The sequence below is a fragment of the Gekko japonicus genome, unplaced genomic scaffold (assembly GCF_001447785.1).
Source record: "Gekko japonicus isolate JY-2015 unplaced genomic scaffold, Gekko_japonicus_V1.1 scaffold13, whole genome shotgun sequence".
In the NCBI taxonomy this organism is placed as follows: domain Eukaryota; kingdom Metazoa; phylum Chordata; class Lepidosauria; order Squamata; family Gekkonidae; genus Gekko; species Gekko japonicus.
In genome coordinates, this window is record NW_015172553.1 from 1,715,488 (window position 1) to 1,736,229 (window position 20,742).

Below are 20,742 nucleotides of genomic sequence, written 5' to 3' on the forward strand. Positions count from 1 at the left end.
AGAGAGAGAGAGAGAGAGGGGGGGGGGGGTGGGTGGGGGGGTGGTAGGCAGAAGAGGGGTGGTTTACCCTTCTGTTCCCCATGACACATCTCTTGCAAATCTCCCTACCAGCCAGTTTTGCCCAGCAAAGATTAGAGATGTGTGTTCCCACTGCCAATAGAGATCAAGAATCCTACCAGGGATTACAGGAAATGACTCAAAGATGCGGTGTAGGGCTCCTTTCCACCCACTGTGCCTTTGCCTTAGGAAAGTCATGGCCAGGCTTCCACTATTTTGTTCTGGTCTGTCTTAAATGCTCAGGTACTCTTGCCAAGAGCTGTATCGGTTTTGTTAATAAGACTGCTGCAGTAGGAAGTAATTCATGATAAGAAACACCTGGGACAGGTGTTTGACTTGGGTGTGTCCTTGATTATGTGTGGAGTTTCTTTCCTCTTTGTGCTTTTGAAGAACCTTGCTTCAGCCGTGCAGGCCCTTCCTACCCAGAAGGTCAATAGGTTTGCTTCCAAGTAAGGACTGCCGACTTCAGTGCACAATGTCAATTGTCTCCTGACTAGGCTTGCCAGCTAGAGTTTGGGAAATTTCTGGAGATTTAGGAGTGGAGCCTGGGGAAGGGCAGGGTTTGCGGAGGGGAGGAACCTCAGTGGGCTATAACGCCATAGCATCCACCCTTCAAAGCAGCTGTTTTCTCCAGGAGAACTGATCTCCATAATCTGGAGATCAGTTGTAATTCTGGGAGATCTCCAGGCTCCACCTGGAGGTTGGCAATCCTTTTTGAGATCTCAAACTGGAGTTGCACTTGCTCAGTTGCCGCAGAGTGTTTTGTGTGTGAGCTGTGAGCAGTGGGTATACATGGAGTATCTGCAACCTAGAACTAACCCCCCGGGGCTTTGAAAATGTTTCTTCTGATGGGTATGGTGAGATTATGGACAGCCAGTTTTAAAGAGCGTCATTTTAAAGTTGTACCTTTTAAAACCTGGATTTTCTCCTTTCCCAGTTGTACCTTTTAAAACCTGGATTTTTTCCCTCTCTTCCTTCTAGGTATTCTATTAGCCCTGTGCCATGCCTTGGAGAATACAACATTGGCCTTGAGTGGTGAGTATCACATAAACTGTGTAAAATCTGTTGGGCTGCACTTGCCCACTGCAGCTTGAGGACTTTTAGGTGGCCATTGCAACTGAAAAACAAGCATTGGTGGTCACTCCTTAGCATAACCAGTTGACAGTGCTGGCCTTGCCATTTGAATCACAAAGCAGTCCAGGGCCTGGAAATCCAAAGGTGCTTTTGTGCTGACATGTGCCCCTGAGTGTCTGAAAATTGTCCAAGGAAGGCTGGACTTTTTATGGGGAGGGGTGGAAACTAGGTAGAAATGCCTGCTCTGTGGAGCTTCTCTGGGGCCTTTTCCAGCCATTTTTGTCCTGCCTTTCCTCCAAGGAACTCAAGGCAGCGTACATGACCCTTCCCACTTTATCTCCACAAAGCCCTGTGAGATAGGTCAGGGTGAGAAACAATGGCTTGCCCAGGTCACCCAGTGAGCTCCATGGCAGAGAAAGAATTTGAGCCCAGGTATCGCAGGTCCTAGTTGAGTACTCTAATCACTGCACCTCTCTGGCTTGCATTCAGGTAGATGATGACAGCTTTGCTTTTTAAAGAAACACTTGCTGAGCTACGAAGCTCTAGTTTATCTGCTAGCTGGTATTTTAATTGATTGTTGTTCCATTGAAATAATGTGCTTTATATACTGTTGCCTTTCATAGTGGTTTTGAATCTGGGAGCTACTTTAAATCTCTAGGCTCTAAAGCAGGGTCAAGGTTATTTTAAAAAATGCTTGTGTACAAAATGGTAGGGCTGACTCCCTCCCCCCATCCTGTCATCTGCCTACCAGCATTCAGTGCTTCGGCTGGTCGGTGACCGCAGCTGTCCTGCCTTTGCAGACGTGGCGTTCTAGGTCCCGCCATCCAGTCAAGCATTTGGGGATCATCTCTTCTTTGCAATCTGGATCTGTTAGATTCTTGAGGGTTCCAACTTTTGTTTGTTTTAAATCTAAGTTTTTATATTTTGAAAACATTTTCAAAACATGCAGTTGAGATGTAGAAAAACACTAGTTGTCAAATGTCTGAGGCTTCTGTGTATATAAAATGAGCCTGTACCTAGAGCTGCACCTAAGGTTGCCTGGTCCAGGTTGGGAAATGCCTTGAGATTTGGGGGTGCAGCCTGAGGAGGGCGGGGCTTGGGGAAAGGGAGGGACTTCAATTGGGGTGTAATGCCATAGAGTCCACCTTCCAAAGTGGCCAATGTCTGTTGCTTGGAGATCAGTTGTAATAGTGGGAGACCTCCAGCTATCACCTGGGGGTTGGCAACCCTAGCTGCACCGCAGCTTCAGAGCGCCTGTCTTGAAATGAAAGTGGATGAAACGGTTGGATTTACTTAAACCAGGAGGCAGAGGGGCCTTTGCACATGCACCTAGACATTCATTCATAGGTACCAAGGATGAAGTCTGCCTCATGTATTGGTGCCCTGAAATCCTGCAAGGCTGCTGAGTACAATCTGTTGTCGGGCTAGTTGATCCAGTCCATGAGTACAATCTGTTGTCGGGCTAGTTGATCCAGTCCATGAAGCTTTTCCTGTGTGACATCCTTTCAGGTTGTAGCTGGGGGGAAAGCATGTTTGAATACTCCCCGCAATGCAAAGCCAGCACGTTGAGAAAAAGAGTTCAGCCTTTTCTTCTTCTTGGCACATTTCTGTGGCAGTAAAGCTTCACATGAAGTGATGCAGTCCAGAAAATGTGATGTCTTCTTCTTCCTGGGGAGGGCAGCTTTTAGCCCTGGTGTCAGTATTGTTTTTCTCCCTCTGCCAGGCCTAAAAGCTGTGGGTGGGGCAGGCTCTGTTGGGAAAATTGAGGGGGGGTACAAAGCAAGATCCGCTGTTGTGCTTGTCTCCCCTTCCCATGGAAGCAGTGTGGAGGGGTTTTTCAGTCAGGAAAGGGGTGCATGTGAGGTAATCCCTCCTTCCTCAGGGCCATAGCCCTAATTTGCATTGAGTGGTGTTTTCTTAGCCAGCTTTTAGAGGCCAAATTGCATGTTTGGAGATCGAGTCATGGGTACTTCAGCATTCTGCGTAGTTTGGCCCTTGAAAGCCAAGGTAGTATCAAGCCAGGTTTTATTGCTTGCCTGGAAGCAGGTCTTCTGTCTCCCATGGCAGTTCTCCACCCTGACCCAAATAGAAGTGAACTCTGACTCACAAAAGCTCAAGCTCTATCGAATATTGTTCAGGCGCCACTGAACTTCTTTTTATTTAGCCTTCCTGTGACCTTCCCTCATTTTCCCTACTTCTTTTCTGAAGCCATTTGCCTGGGCAAAAATCGGATGTAACAGTAAAAAGATAAAGGTAAAGGTTCCCTTGCTCGAAATCCGGTCGAATCCGACTCTAGGGTTGCGGTGCTCATCTCCGTTTCAAAGCCAAAGAGCCAGCGCTGTCCGAAGACATTTCCGTGGTCATGTGGCTGGCATGACTAAACACCAAGGTGCACGAAATGCTGTTACCTTCCCACTGAAGTGGTACCTATTTATCTACTTGCAATTTCTTGCTTTCAAACTGCTATGTTGGCAGGAGCTGGAACTAGAGACGGGAGCTCACTCTGTCATGTGGCACACTCAGGTCTTGAACTGCTGAACTACCGACCTTCCACAGCCTGCAGTTCAGCATCTTAACCACTTGAGCCACCGCAGCTCCAATGTAACAGTAGCGAAATGCATAATTGCAAGGGTCTCCCCCATTTTTGCAGAGGCAGATATGGTCCTAACTTTCCCTGCAGCTGGGTTTTCTGGTTTACACCAGTTTCAGATGATGTCTCTGTTTACTTATTCCTGATTACTGCTGGTGCAACCAAGAGGAGATTTGGTGTCTGCCCTTATCGCTAATGTTATCTCGGCTACATTTAGCTAACAAAAATGGAAGGAAGTATCTGGTGCCAGCTCAGTTAACTACACAAAACTCTTTCCTCATTCCAGCAAGACCTGATGATAAGGGATTGTGCAGCAACCCCGGGCACAGCTGTGCCCTGCTGTTCAAGCCCTGTTTTGCCTGTACTTGGGTAATCATGCAAAGTGCTTCCAACACGTAGGAGTGTGCAAAGGAATATTAAAAAGCTGTAGTGTTGGTGGGGTTTTTCCCATTCCATGAAATTGGCAAAAAGAAGCCTTAAGGGTCACTGTGGTGTGTATACCTTTAAGCGAGCCGTCAAGAGCTGGTTTGTTTCCCCCTTTGAGTCCTGTATAGGAGGGGCCTTGCTTGCTTGGTTGCAGTCTTCCAGTATGTGTCCAAGTATTCTCCATCTGTAAGTGTTCTCTCCTGGCTGGAAACAGTAAAGAGACTTGTACTGAAACTATCAGTCTCCTGTGTGCTGGCTATTGAATAGGACTGAAGGGTAAGCTGATAGGTAAACTTGCCCCTATCCACCATGCCTCAGAAGGCACTACAGAAGTGGCTTAATTGGCCCAAAGGAAAATCCCCAAACAATGAGCCATATCATGCTTTTTATTAGGCCTAATTAAAATAATATATAATAGTATGCAAACTTTTGAGTTTTCCGGGACTCCTCATCAGGCTAGGTGTTTAGAGAAGAAAAAGGTGTCGCAAACCCTGATTTCAGGGCCTGTAGTAGTGTAATCCTGTGCTGAGTTACTCCAGGTTGGGAAAGGCATAACCATGCAACAGATTGCACTGATAGTCTACATCCTGTGTCGAATGACAGGCAGACATGAGTAATTGGATAAACCTAGTATCAACCTTTAATAGTCTGGGAAGAAAAAATGAAAGTGTCCAAATATGTTTTAAAAATTGTTGACTCTCTGGCGCCTAGGGTTGCCAGGTCAACCCCTGGCAAAGAGTGGGGGGTGCTTACCAGGTGGTGGGGGTCCTTGCTGGTGACATGCTGACATCCCCTCCAGGTGCGTGGTGAGTGACATCAGCATGTCAAGACACTGCTGACTTCCACCATGTTGGTGGCATTCTCCCCCCCCCCACACACACACTGGTCAGCTGAACAGAGGTGGGGATCACCCCCTGGGGACAGTGGATTCCCCACCCCCAGCAGGAGTCTAACAACCCTACTAGCACCACACCGACCCCTTGAAAGGCCAAAAGCAAAGGTAATCATCAATATATTTTCCCTTCCCTCCTTCTCCCCCCCCCCCCCATTGCCAGGATTGCTTGCTCTGGTTTGGGAAATTCCTGGAGATTTGGGGGCAGTCAGTGCCTGGGAGGTAGTACAGAGTTGGAGATGCAAAATCACTCTAGGACTCCAGTTTCTCATAGACTCTGTTATACCAGAGTCTGCCCTCCTACTCTGCCATATCCTCCAAGGGAACAATCTCTGTAGTCTGGACATAGTCACCCTACTGGCCTCCCAGTTCCACATATCTGGGGCTTGCTCTTGCAGACCTCATGGCCTGGTGGCTGGTAGCTCAGTGGATGCAGTTTTTTGCATCTCATCTAAGCCTCCTTCCTTTTGGGTTAAACTGATTGAAATGGTAAGCCTCGTTTAAATGAGGCACTTCCCGGAACTGATGGTTAAATATTGTTTGAGCAGTTTGTAGTCCTATCTGGGTTTAGTTAAGACGGCTTTCTTGGAAGGATATATGGCGCAGATCAAAGGGAGAGCTTGCTTCCCAGGAGGCCGGATTTGTGCTAAACGGATCTGTCTGCTACTAATCAAATGTCAGTGTTCTCTAATGATGCTGTTCAATCATGGGGGGGAAGGGGAGATGGAGGCTAAAGCTGCTTCACAGCTGTAAGATCATCCCTTACAGAGTTGTAGTTCAGTGTTACATGGGACAAGCAGTTTACATCCTGAATATATAGACTTCCAGACTTGAGATGCATGGAAATGTCTGCCGCTTTCACATACTGTCTCTTTCTGAGCCAGAGGGTTCTTCCTTCCATTTGGGGACATCTGTATGTAGATTTCAACGTGGGTGATCCTGCTCATCGGCTTTGGTGCTGCAAGTTTGCATTCTTTTTTAAAAATTTATTTACATTTTATTATTGGGTATATCAGTCTAACACAAACATAATTCACTATTCATCTTATTGATATGCTCACTTTCCAGTTTTAACAATCGTGAAAGAAACAATCAAAAGAGAAAAAAAATCCATCTGAGGTTACTATTGCAACAACCAGAATTTTCTCTCTCTTTTAATCCCTCTTCTTTTCTTATGCCCCTATCTTACCCGTTTGTAGATCCCATCCAACTTTCCCATAACTTATAAATTCTCATAATCAGTGTTCCCTCTAAGCTGAGTTAGTGTGAGCTAGCTCACAGTTTTCCAGCCTCCAGCTCACAGATTTTTGTCTTCGCTCAGGAAGGGATGGCTCCAGAGCAAAGTAATGTATGCAGTAGCCAAATCGCTCACTCACAACTTTAATGCCAGGTGCTCACAAAGTAGGATTTTGGCTCACAAGACTCCACAGCTTAGAGGGAACATTGCTCATAATACCACTCAAAAACTACAGTTGCTACTAACTCACATAATACTATTTTCTTCTTTCATCTTCTTCTGTACCTGAAACGAAAAGTTGAAAGGGTTGCCTCCGATTATGGGGGCTGTAGAGAACACCTCTACAGCGAGAGGTCAAATAACCTCTCTCCCTATCTATGGAGGTCTTTGGGGGGGGGGGCACGCTCTTCGCCTCCTTGCTACACCCAGTTATGACAATACATACGCTAAACTTCAAATTAAACCCCTCTTCCATATTTCTATCCTGCATAGACATATTTGGAGATACAGTCTACTCTTATACTAATACATCCTGCTTAGAATGTTGTTGACATTAAGAGTTACCTGTCCCAACAGGGATTAGTGGGGGTGGTTTGGGGCTTTCCCCCCAGACCTTGAATGGTATATCTAGCTTGATAGAGTGATAGTGGGAATGGTAAGGGCAAATCTATACCTGTTGTGTGGACTGTTGGCTCTAAAAGTGATATGCAATGTAGTCTAATTTATTCATCAAGAAATGCTCTGCACTGCATAAATGAAGCAATTTTCCATACAGTTCTATTTTGTGTAATATTGGATTGGCCAACCAGGAGAGATGCAGGAGACTAAAGCTCAACCCCTGACCATCAGAAATCCTGTTTAGTTTCATAAGGACTAGAAACTTGCTTTTTTTAATTGAAAGATGGTATCCTTAGGAAATTAGATTCTGTATCCATTAGGAAAAGTTGCAGTATTTCCTTTCTGTCCCTGGATTGTGATGCATACAGTGCTCTGCCTATTAAGGACTGCTAGTCTTGCAACTGTCTAGCAAGCTGCTCTGGTTGTGTGGTCCCTTGAGAGGTGCTGAGTTCCCAGTGCTGGGTGTTGCTAAGCAGATAATCGAGATGTGTGCTGAATGAATGCTGTCGTGCCATTTTCATTGATATGAAGCTATTAAACTGAAGGAGGCTTTACAGTCTGCTCTGCAGCTGTCTCTGTGTGGACAGTACAAACAGATGAGTCAGGTTTTCACTGGGTGAAAAAGCTTCTTGTCCAGCTGTCTGTCCTTGGCTCTTGTGATGCAGTTTGCAGCATTGAACTGCAAGTGTTCCTAAGCATCATCTGCTTTTTGTAGTATTCATAGCCTCTAAGACTTAAGAGCATTTTGTAGAATTTCTGATACTATTAAAAGTTACTAAGCTTTCAGCTGCGTTTGGTGCCTTCAGTTGTGTGGGTGTGTGTTTTTTTGGGGTGGGGTGGGGTGTCCCAGCTATTCTCATAGGGATGTAAAGCCCTGCACAGATGTATTTTACAACCCACCCCCCCTGTGCATTCTGGTTTTCAACATGCTGTTGCTGTACATTAGGGGACTGCTGGAAGAATAATTTGTGCAGCAATCTCTGTCTTGCAGTCTTTGCAATGCAGGGTGAGGAAGGGCTGAGATGTGAAGCTGGAACTATATTCAGCAACAGCTCTGGTCCCCATACCCACATCTGTTGCCAAACAGCTGCAAAGCAGTAGGGGAAAATTGTGACTTTAACTGTTTTGCCTCCCATTACTTTTCTTCTTGCAGTCCCCTCCCCTTTTACCCCCCACCAAGTTCTCCATATACATGGAGAACAGTGTTGTTGCTGTCTGGAGGCTACAGATGAATGCAGGCTGGCAAAAGGGTGAAGGGCACCGTGGCTCAGTGTTGGAGTGCCAGCTTTGCATGCAGAATGTGCCAAGTTCAATTCCTGTTAAAAGAACCAGGTATTAGGTGGTATGAAAGTCCTCAGGATCATGTAGCAAGTGACATGAAAGACATCTGCCTGAGACCCTGGAAGCTGCTGCCAGTCAGAGTAGACACTCTTGACCTTCATGTGGTTGTTGGCCAGGGGATTAAATTTGGGATGGGTGGCAGGGAAATACTCCCTTCCTTTGTGGGCTGCTCTGGCTCAGTTGTGAGCAACCATGAGATGCAGCAACTTTTCTCTGTGAAAACGAGCACCCAGTATGACAGGGAGTATCTTCTTTCTGGAGGCCTCTTAACCATGTTGTGCTGAAAGGTTTTGCTGAAGGAACAATTTGGCTCTTGAATCCCTTCTTTGCACTGAGATTCTGAGAATGTTCACCAAGCGGCGATGGAGGGGAAGCTGGTGGCAAGCTAAATGGCCTTGTGGTGACCCAGTTAAGAGAGGATAAAAATATAGCTAAGATTAAGACCAAGTTAGAGAACAAAAGGGGAAGAGATTATCTGCTCTCTTCCTGTTTCAGTGGTCCAAGCAAGCTGTGAATGTCCCAGGAGGAAGAAGGATCCACTGCACCAAATTTCCTTGTGTTTAGCTGAGCTGGAAAAGTACCGCTCGTCTCCCTGAATGCTGGTGGGGCTATTTCATGCATGTTTGTCAAGCCATTTTTTTTTTTTAGAAGGAAGTTTGATCAAGGCTCTGTGTGCATGTGCTCACATCTCTGTCCGTTCCTCTGCTGCTCTGATGCTGGCTGTAGTCGTAACAGTGACTATGGATGACAGTTTCTTTCTTGCTTCATAGCTGGTTTCCCCAGCTGCTGATCGCTGCAGAGAAAATTCTGGCCAGGATGCCTATGTTGAAGTTGTGTTCCTAGCAGACCCTTAGTATGAATTTCAAAAAAGGCAAAGGTACATAGCTTTGGTGAGCCCGTGACCTCTTGCCAACATAGGGTTGCCATTCTCCAGGTCCAGGCAGGGAATCCCCCAGTTTAGGGGGTTTCTGCCTGCCACTGGCCAGCAGGGGAAACACCGCTCACAAACAGCAACGTCCCCGTGCAACATCCCCAATGTGATGATGTCACACAAGTGACATCATCACATCGGGGATGTCATGTGGTGGTGATCTGGTTTTTTCAGCAAAACTCTATGGGTTGACCCCTATTTAACCATAATGTTTTGCCAAAAAAATAGAGCGTAACCCTCAATGGTGCCAACATGATGACATCACTTCCAGATGACATCAGCTCATCAGGGAAATCCCTGCCCACTCCCAGAACACCTCCAAGATCCCCCCGCCGGCAAGACGAGGGGACCTGACAACCCTATGCCAACATCATTATGGTCCTCTCAAAGAGATCTTGACCCTATAAGTAGTTATTTGGCCCAATTTGAAGGGCAGGCAGAATATAATATAGGAGTCCGGTCCAGAATCTCAACAATGGCCCGAAGTACTCAGTATTTGGACAGTCAGGATGTCCGGACAACTGACCAGTTGAATATTGTTAGATAACACCTTAATAAGTTGAAAAAGCAAAAAATGAGGGCTCCCCTTGCTCTCCAGCCCTGCAGGTGTAGAAGGATAGGTGCATGTATATGCATAGGCATCCATGCCTATGCATAGTTGCTCCCCCCCACACACACACACATCAGACCTGGTTTCTTCTGCCCTGTGCTATAACCAAATTCAAAACAGGCTTTTGCCTTTTTTAATAGGGGTGTGTACGCAACTTTAAATAACTGTATGGGTTATTCCTGAAGTTCTGACTTTTTGCCAGGATGATCTGATCTTGCTCTTGCTAACAGTGTTAGCCGTAAATAAGAGTCCAGTAGTTTAGAATTTCATGGTACCGGGGCTGCATAACGCGGGGGGGGGGGGGAATGTGGTGTGTGTGTGTTAATGGCGATACACTTGTGTTAATGCTATAAATACAGTGGGTGAAAAAGTGGCAACGTTTAACTGTGTGTTCCTCCCTTTCTGCCCCAGCCAGAAGGGATCCCAACCTGGGAGCCAAACTACACAGTCAGTGGGGACTGGCAGCCATATTGTAGCTGCGAGCCCCCAGTGGCAATTCAGTGTAAAAGTACAAAAAGGATGTGATTTGGATTGGGAAAATGGCATGGGGGCCACGCCTTGACAAATTTTCTTCAGTTCTAGGAGCCAGCCCCTCAGTTTTGGAGCCACACACATTTTTCATCCTTCAAGGTTTTGTATCAATGGTCATATTTTCTAATGAGTCCTACCCTAAAACATTATACTAAACTGTTCACACTTTATGAAATCTACAATGGAAGTATTATACAAATAAACATAGGAGTAACCCTGGCCGCCATCACCAAAACAAAAAGCTAGCCTAACCTTTCCCCCAATATTTCATAATTCAATTATTGCTTTCAGAAGCTCCGTTTAGTTGAATATTGGTTAAGACATGAATTCATCCAGCACCACTGAATGGTACAAAACAGTGGTACTTACTCAGCAGCTCACAGAAAGCCACATTCACAATTATCATCGAGCAAAAGAGCCATATTTGCATCTTTGGCATGAGCCTTTGCCTGAGAGAGGCTCACAGCTTAGTCATTCCTCTGGCAGTGGCTGTTTCAAGTTGCCCCATTGGGGATTGGTGCTCAGAAGAGCCACAGGTGGCTTCTAAGCCACTGAGTTATTACCACTGGTGTAAAGTTAAGTTTACATACAAAACCACCAATGACAAGAACTTTGTGCACATTTACTTGAATGTCATACAATAAAACATTGTGGTACAAAATGATAAATGTTGAATTTGGTCCAGCCAGCTTTTTTGCTTAGCCTTGGCCAAGTCTTCTCATGACACCTTCCATTCCACATGGCTTCTGTCCATGCAAGTCTCATGATCCCAAAGATAGCACTTCTGGTGGTCAAAGGGGCCACCTTCCTCCTTTTTTTTACCAGTTGGAAAAACTGGTTGGACCCATAGCATGGGATCCACATTCCTGCAGAACCGCCTCTCCTGATATGTTCCACTATGTTCCACTATACACTCAGCTTCTGAAGGCACCATCCTGCAAACAGGTAAAATCAGCAACTGCCCCTTCCTGCACATTCTCGGTGGTGGCCTCCTGCATTATGGAATGGTCTCCCTGAGGCTCTTAGGAAGGCCCCCATGCTTCCATTGTTTCCAAAATGGGCAAAACAGAATTATTCAGGAAGGCGTTCTTGTAGAACAGCAGAGCTGTAGTGTAATGGACCAACTTGGGAGGTGAACTCTGATAGGGATTTTTTTCCCTTTCCTCTTCCACTTCTTCAGTCCCAACCCCACTGCATTGTCGTTTTGCTAGAAGTCTTTGCTGTTAGACTCAGGGGTTATCATATGTTTGCTGATTGATGGGATAGTTTTGTTTTACTAGGAATCTTTTCTGTTCAATTGAAATTTTGTTAATCATTCAAACATTAGCAGATCTTGTGAGCAGCTTATTGATTGAATAGTTCTATCGTATAGTTCATATTGTAATCCCAATATGAAAGGCAACTGTAAGTGAAAATAAACTAAAATAAATGGTTGGTGGGACTGTCAGTGGGAACTGACAGTTGTTCTGTTTTGAGCAAGGAAGGGGAATTGTTAGAGACATCTTGACAGGTGCACTTCATCTCAGCTGTGTGTTTGTCATCTACCTACAGCTATATGAGATGGGTGTGACCAGAGGCACGAGCCCTTGGGAATGATCCAAAGGGCTCTTGGCCCTTCTCTCAGCCTGTGACTTGCAGGTTATTCCTGTGGGTGAGCCAGTTCCAGAATCCCAAGCAGCCCAAGATATATTGTTTTGCTTGGTTTGGTTTGGTTTAATTATATTGTGTATTTGTCAATATGTGGTGCTTTGGCTTCCTGTGGCAAGAAAAGTAGGGCATAACTGCTTAAACGTTGTTTCCGGGGGGAACGATCTACCCTTTCTCAGGCTGCTGGTTGAACACGGCATTGCCAAACAAGGGACATCAGAATCCAGATGAGCTAAGTCTTTTGTTCAGCTTTGCATCTTGTCCTCCCTCTCAGGAGCTTGGAATGAATGAATGAAAGGGCCCAAGACCCCCTGGTGGACTGGGCTGACTAGAGACTTGAACCCAGGTCTCTCCCTCTCCATTACACTGGCTTTCTGCTTTGGAGCCTGCTTTTAATATGTGGCTTTGTGTTCTGGCCAAGTGGAATATGTTAGATCAAGTGCTCCTTTCATAACCTGTACAATAGCCCATGAAATCAAAAGTGCTAAATGATTTTATTTCCCTTCTTTCAGAGGATGTTGAGTGGATTTCATGAATGGATAGAGCTGAAAGAGATGGGGGGGAGGGGAGAGGCTGCAAACATGTCAACACTTCCTTTTTTCTGGCAAGTACTAAAACTGAAGAAATACGGCTTGTGCAGAGCACATGTGTAAGGAGCTTGTCTCCCGTGATCCGTCACTTGGACCGATGGAGCTGTAACAAGCCGGATGTCTTGATCTTTTTTTTTCTTCTTCACGCTTTGCCCAGGTTCAAAGAGTCTGCTTTGGAGGGTTTGTAAGGGGCCAATTCATACAGCCCTGATTATTTGCCTGGTGCAGCGTTGAAAGGCATTTTGTGTCTCTTGGAAGGTGTATTTGTAAATATCACTCCTGGCAGTGGGATAAAACCTCCTTTCTAGGCTGATGTTCAGCCTGATTTTAAATGGCAGGCATAAAATTATAGGAAACTCTGTCGTTTCCAAGCCAGGGCAGGAGATTTTCCTCTTTTGGAAGACTCTCTCATTCAGTTCCCCCTGTTGGGACCAACATTAGCAAAGCTAGTGGGGAGTTATAAATTTAGAGGAGACCGTGAGTGACCCCCCCCCCCCCCAAATGCTGGAAAGTTTAGGAAACTGTGTGAGAGAAACTCTTGTGTCCCTGATTGGAGGTGGCAATTTCAAATAATTTAAGGCCACCAGCTTTCTGATCTATAGATTTCCATATTGTCACTTGGGTCAGACCACTCTGTCATTAGAACTGCTGGTGCCTGGGAGCCTGTAGGGGCAGCACCTGCTGACTGAGGCTTCCATGCAGTGAGAAAGGAGCTCCACTGCTCTGTGCCCCTTCGTGGCCATCTCTGTTATTAGCCAAACCAGAATAAATAACAGAGAAGTTTGCTCACTTTTGCATACTTGTCATAGAATAGAGCTCTCCTTGGTGTAGGGTTTGGCATTGCTCTTTTGAAAGAGCAGCAGACGTGTAGCCTGGTAGTCAATGCAAAGGCTGCATGCAGGGCTCTTTTTGTAGAAAAAGCCCAGCAGGAACTCATTAGCATAATAGGCCACACCCAACAGCACGAACTTATTAGCATATTGGGTCACACCCCCATGTTACCAGAAGTGTGGTTATCCAGCCACACCCACCTTTTGCTTGTTATTCTGTTTACCTTGTTTGTTGTCAAAACCCAGGGCGTTTTTGTAGCAGGAACTCCTTTGCATGTTAGGCCACACACCCCTAATGTAGCCAATCCTAATGAGTTTGTGCTGTTGGGTGTGGCCTATTATGCTAATGAGTTCCTGCTGGGCGTGGCCAACTTGGGAGCCAGCCGGAACTCCGTTCCTGTGCGTTCCTGCCCAAAAATAGCCCTGGCTGCATGTATCTTTGTACCCTGATTGCCGCAGCACTTTCTGGACTCAACCCTCCCTCCAGGGGCTTGGCCTGGTGAGGGAGGAGGGCTCTAGTCTGCATTTAAATCTGTGTTCCGGTCCTTGCGATTCTCCTTTCTCTTCTGGTTTTGTGTAAACCTTTAGGAGTCCGTCTGTTCTCTCTTCCATTTTAATGAGATAGCTATAATTGCAATTATTTCTTTCTTCTGGTTTCCTCCTGCAGTTATTTAGGCTAGTTTTCCATTTGACCAGTTCCTCCTCGCACTGCCTCTGTCTTCCTGCTTTGCTAATCCTCTGCAGCATTTAATCTTAGAAAGTTTTCCATTCTAGTTCTGCACATTCTTCAGTGTGGTTATTTATTTATTTACTTTATTTCCCACTTTTCTCTGCACTGGAGACCCAAAGGGATGACATTATTCTCTCCTCCTCCATTGTATCCTCTCAATAATCCTGTGAGGGAGGTTTGGCTGAGTGGGTGTGACTTACCCAAAGGCACTCAGTGAGCTTTCATGGCAGAGTGGAGATTTGAACCCCGTTCTCCCTGATGCTGGTCTGACATTCATAAGAACATAAGAGAAGCCAGTGTTGGATCAGGCTAATGGCCCATCCAGTCCAACACTCTGTCACACGGTGGCCAAAAATACCAGGTGCCATCAGGAGGTCCAGCAGTGGGGCCCGGACACTAGAAGCCCTCCGACTGTTGCCCACCACCACCAAGCACCAAGAATACAGTGCATCACTCGCCCCAGACCAAGAGTGCCTATCTATACCTGGTGGCTAATAGCCACTGATGGATCTCTGCTCCATATGTTTAATTCCCTCTTGAAGCTGTCCCCGCTTGTAGCCGCCACCATCTTCTGTGGCAGTGAATTCCATGTGTTAACCACTCTTTAGGTGAAGAAGTACTTCCTTTTATCTGTTCCAACCCGACTGCTCAGCAATTTCATTGAGGGCCCACGAGTTCTTGTATTGTGAGAAGAGGAGAAAAGTACTTCTTTCTCTACCTGGCTGCCATGTTTTGAATGCTTCCATTCTCCCCTTCCATTCTTCTTATTTTGTCCATCTTTTATAGCTGTACCAAGGTGTCAGCAGGTGTTTCTTATTGAATGTCCCTTTTGCCAAACCCTTCCCACTTTAATTTCAGCTTGTAGGTCTTCTAGCCTGCACATTCTTAGGTCTGCTTTCTCTTGCTTCCCATATATTGCTTACTGCAGAAAGTTAAGTTTTCTTGTTAAGTCCAGGGGGGGAGCCGTTTTTGTCTGTTGCAACAAAAATAAACAGGTGTCTTGTGGCATTTTAAAGACTATATTTTATTCCAGCACAAGCATTCATAGAGTAGAGCAAACTTCAGATGCTAGGAGTGAATCCTCACTTTGCGGTTAATATTAATTTTGTTGAGGAGATTTGAAAGACAGGCAAGGAATCATGAAATCGAGGAAGTACAGAGTGAAACGGAACTGCAAATTCCAGTCTAATCAGAAAACACAAACCAGTCACTCACCACTCTAAGCCTGTGAATACCTGTAATGCATTGGTACTCACTTTGCAGATCACAGAGAACCAGATTTGCAATTAGTGTCAATGAAAAGAGCCATGTGACTACTGTATTCCCTGTGCACCACCACACCAAACAAGATGTAACTATGAATATTAAATATATAACTATTTTTAATTGCCAGCTTACTTCTGAGCATGTAGAATTGTGTCTTCCCGTTGCTTGTTGAACCTTAGCCAGCTGTTGTGTATATGGAGCAAAGAAATGGCTTCCCCTTTTGCCATCTCCCTTTCTCCTCAGAATGTGGGACAAGGCTTCCAGAATGAGCTTGCAGTGGAGAACGAGAAGTAAAAATACCACAGGCACAGTGTGGCCAACTTGTTCTTTTCCTGGGTGGCTGCCGTGGTGCTGGTTGTACTCCTCTCTGTGGTGAGCTTGCTCTCTGTGGCAGCTGCCCAGGCGCTAGAAGGAGAGTGGAGGGGAGGCTACAGAGAGGAGCGAAGTGGTCTTGGACAGGACAGGGCCCTTTTCCTCCATCCCTGGCAAGAGGCCCACAGCTCAGGGAGGCTGGTAGCTTATCTGTCCTTCAGTCCCTGCAGTGACAGCTGTTTCAAGGGGGAACTACCTGCCAACCATAGTGGCCTTGCTTATTTTGCAAGAACATAAGAACATGAGAGACGCCAATGTTGGATCAGGCCAAAGGCCCATCCCGTCCAACACTCTGTGTCACACAGTGGCCAGAAATACCAGTGCCATCAGGAGGTGATGGGGGAGGTGTCATTGTGCTGAGAAGAGCCACAGGTAGCTTGTTGAAGAGCCACTGAGTGAGTATTGGTGCTGCAATGAGTAGAGAGTCACAGGATTTGTTGACCCGGCTCCCCCTCTGAAAGTGTTTTTACTTGTTGCTGGTACCTCTTCCTCTCATTTTTTTTGTTGCTGAGAACAACTGAATTCATTGTGTTAAAGATCTGTGATTACTGATGTAACATTCTCAAAGCATAGTCAATTTTTTTCTTTTCTCATTTACTTTAGTGTCTGTCTGTTTTTAATTTTATCCTCTCTAAATATATTAAAATATGCAGGGAACATGGGACAGCCTTAAAAGACCCCTACGCAAATGTTTCCCAATATAATTTCTTCTTAATTATAGCTTTCTGGCTTTTAGTGTGTTCTTCTGTCCTCCTAGTCATATTAGTTATCTTCTTTTTTTAAAAAAAACAACAACAACAACCCTGAAAGCTGCAAAATTATTGGATGTGAAGCTGTGCTGTTACTGTGGACCTGCAAATGTGTGGAATATTTGCAGCTTGGTTGTTGGTTGGCACCTAAAAGGATTGACATGAACATTAAATATTGGTGGCATGTTGTCTTTACGCTTGTGTCGAATGGATCAGAATAGCAGATATGTCTGCAGTATGGAAGAAGCCATAGAAATGCAATGTAATAAGTAACACTTCAGATTTATTTATTTATTTATTTTGGAAGTATGTGAGCATTTTGTTACATGGTGAAGCCAGCCTGAGAAAAGAGTAACTCACTCATCGTTGAACAAGCAGCCATTGGGACCAGTTAATAATGCAGGTTCTTCCTGGCCTGTTTAAAATATACACACGCTCTCTGTTCCGTATTTGGAAAAGGTCTGTGAAATGTGGCCCTCGGGGATCATAGACCAAAGTTCATCCAGTCTGCACATTAGCTTGTCATACAAACACCTTTCCAGAGGGCAATAAATCAGCCATGTCTCTGCCAGCATCTGTGGCATGTGTAATCTCATTGCCGGTGGTTAGTGCATATGAAAAGTGCTTGGCTGGAGAGTCACTTCCATTGGATCTTTGTTTTTTGCTACTGCATTTCTGGCTAAAATCTGTCTTAAACCAGGGCAGGCAAAAGTTGAATTTTGATTCTGCTGGTAGATCCTGAATGGGCTCATGTGTTGCTGATCTCCGAAAACTCTTGACTTCCGAGCCACAGGGAATCCTCGCTGCCCAGGGCTCCTGAGTTTATTTCATTATTCATACACTACTTTTCTCCCCAGTGGGGACCCAAAGTGGCTTACAACATTTTATCCTCAGCAATCCTGTGAGATAGGTGAGTTTGAGAGTGTGTGAGTGCTTCTGTGGCAGAGTGACGACTTGAATTTAAGTCTCCCACATCTTAATTTGGTGCTCTAACCATTGCATCGTGCTTTAGTTCTTGGGATAAGTCCTCCATTCTTGGGCGATCCTGTCCCTGCAAATATCCCCATTGCTAAGGCCAGCAGTCTGTGTTCCCTTTGACCTGGGGCACATGATAGCCGGTAAATCACAAATAAGAAATTTGGCACAAATGGCTTTTTAAAAATGGTCAGATGCATGGCAACTCAGATGCAAGTTTTTTCTTACATTGGCAGATCCCCCCAAAGAGTGGTTCGCATATGCAGCAGGCAGTTGTGACTGGCTCTGCCCCCTGGGGGAGCCATTTTGTGACTGGTTCCTGTGGGTGAGCTGTGGCAGTCTTTTTAAAAGTGCATTCTTCAAGCATTGTCTTAGACCAGAGGTTCTTAGACCTTTGGTCTAAGACAATCACAGGTGGTGTTTGTTACAAGACAGGTGGAAATAAAACTGGATTAGACTGCTTCACTTGTGGGTGGTCAGCCGAGTTGTCTAACATGAGGATGGGAGAATGAAAGGAAGGATCTAGCTCTTTGATGTGGAGCCTGAGGACAATCAAAGGTGCCATTCCATCAGTTCCTTGATGTGAACTTGTAAATTGCAGCTGTCTAGAGACAGATTATGACAAATTGCTTACCAGACACAGCGTGACTCTTGGCCTAGTTCCCAGTCTGGTATATGCTCATAAATAATGCCTGCCCAGGTTAGATCAATAGGCAACTTGCCCAGCAGTGCCTTTCACTTGGAGAGTGCATGGTGACAGTGTTTTGCTTGCCTAGAAATTTGGCTATTTGCATATGGAAACCCACAATCCAGTTGGGGCTCCCTTGCGGGTCTTTGGGCGGTACAGTTCAAAAATAAAATGGTAGCTCAGTGGCACCTCAAAAACTAATAAAGTTTATTCCAGCATAAGATTTGTGAGTCTCAGTTCACTTTTCAGATACATAGAAGAATTTTGAAAAATCAATTAAACTGTTAGGCTGATACATTTCTTATAAAGGCTGCCTGAAAGATGTTGCTGAGAGACTGATTTAAACAAAAGCCAATCAAAAGAGTAACCAATCTACTTCAAGTTGGTGAGGTCAATTCCAACTGTTGAAAAGAAATGGAGGATTTTACACATTTTACACATTACACATTTTATCCAAGAAAGTGTCAGGTTGCAACATCGGTAGAGCTCATTTGAAAAGTGTACAGGTATAGCTGAGCTAGGTGACATGTGTCTGGGGGTGGCCTATGCCAAGATGGCAGTGTCTGTGGTGAGTGAGAAATGCCAAGTCCCTGTGAAGACCAGGGCAAGGAAGGAGACAGAACTGAATGTGAGTAATCATAATTCAGCAATTTCATGCTGATTTCTCCCTCTGAAGTTCATTGTAGGACAATAGTGACTTCTGGATCAGCAACAGTTTAAAGTAGCTTCGTGGTTACTTTAATCTGTTCCAAGCAAGCACTGCTACTGAAATCAAAGCAATTAAAATATAGAAGGCACTCACCTCCATTCCTCACCTTAAGTAAAATCACAAACTTGCCCTCTGTATTTATGCTATATTTTTAAAAAAATTTTTTTTTAAAGCCCAATAAACAATAAATTTAGAAATGTGAAGGAGACTCCTAAATGGCCATATTTGTGTCTCACTTTCTTCAAGGAGCTGTGTGTGTCTCTGTGTGTGGGCTCTTGTGGTGTTCTTGTGTGACTGTGTGACTCACCAGAGGTCACCCAGCGAGTTCTGTGACTGAGCAAGAGCTTGAATCTGTTTCTCTCCTCTGTTTAAATCCAGCATTCCAGGGTGTGCAGTTACTGAAGCATTGAAGTTAAGGGAATGAGCATTTTCCCATGTACTTCTACCCTGCAAAATGCCAGAGGTGGGGATGCCCTCCTGATTTTTGCTGGGCGGTATCTTGACATCCTTTCTTTTCTTTGTAGAGTGTTTAAAAACTTGCTTCCAAAGCTTTTCCTGGTATTTTATACAAGTAGAATTGTTCATACCGTACCTTTTAATCTTACAACTTGATTTCTTGGACTGATCTGAAAAAATACTTCCTGTTGCATTTGACTGCTATTCACAGCTACTGTATCCAGTGCTCTTTTGTTTGAGGAATACAGGCATTGAACAAAGCCACTGCTTCTCATGAAAACATTGACTAAACTCTTTAAAAAGCCCTAGCATTAATGCCTTCCAGGGTAACCCCCCCCCCAAAAAAAAATATGTTAGAGAGAGATGGTTTTAATTAGTTTCACTACTTGGTCTGCCATTAACTTACTGGTACAGGAACTTGACAGAGCTTTGAAATGGAAATTGGATATACTTTTATATAAGGTCTGATCTGCAAAGCAGGGTATTTGTTCTCTGTGTCAACCATTGGTCTGTAACGAACGCTGTTCAGGATGTGTTGATCAGTGATGTAGAAATATGGTGGGACAGTGGGGGTATTTACTGTCTGTGTGCTGCAGCGTTCATACAGTGCTTTCTTAACAATCACCACTCAACAGGTTTTCCAACAGCTGCTCAGTTTTGCAAATGAATGATGATTTAAATTATGAATGCACAATACATATATCCTCATCATTCAGATTCCGTTGCTTGTGGATGCCCTTGTATTGATCTGGTCTGTGATCATTCTCATACTGCTTGTACTCTGGAGCATTTTGATTTGCTCAAACAGAACAGGCATTTTACACATTGAACCATGACTGCAGCTGCATTTTACACACTGAACTATGACTGCTAGAGAATTTCTTCAGGGGCCTGTTGTTGGGAAGGCCAAGGGCTTCTCCCTCCCACTTTCTTACTTAGCTGCTGGTGGAGCCTCTTCTCTTCTGCCACCCTACCCCCAGAAACTTGGATGCTGCTAGGGACTTTCTCCAGATCAGAGCACACCACAAATGCCTGATGTTTCCCAGAGTGCACCTGGAAGCTCAGACCTTGATAAACTGTTCAAGGTACTCAGGGAGGAAAAGTGGAAGGGGACCTTTCTTCCGGGTTGGCTGGGGCAGCCGCTGCAACAAATTTGCAGGTGGTCTCTTGCTTGGATATATACTACCCAAGTCCAAGGGAAACTCTGTTGCCACATGTGCTTCCATGTGGAAGGTGAGTGTTGTGAGCTGCAGATGCTCCTTTTTGGGGGCCTTGCAGTCACAAACTTCAGTGATAGCACTAGTCAGGCTTCACCATGCCATAGGTCTGAGAGGGAAGAGAGGATGTGTTAGCAAAAGATAGTGAATTACATCCTTCCCAGCCCTTCCCTAGTGCCTCAAAGACTACTTATTTATTTTGAAAA

At 45.1% G+C, this 20,742-nt stretch overlaps 1 protein-coding gene across 1 annotated transcript in view; it reads left to right on the forward strand.

Moving 5' to 3' along the window:
- TGFA (transforming growth factor alpha) overlaps nt 1-20,742 on the forward strand; it is a 49,638-nt gene that overhangs the window by 19,415 nt on the left and 9,481 nt on the right. Inside the window, exon 2 of the mRNA XM_015421123.1 lies at nt 1,039-1,092. Within this exon, the coding sequence (XP_015276609.1) occupies nt 1,039-1,092 (54 nt within the window). The remainder of the gene's footprint in view (nt 1-1,038; nt 1,093-20,742) is intronic.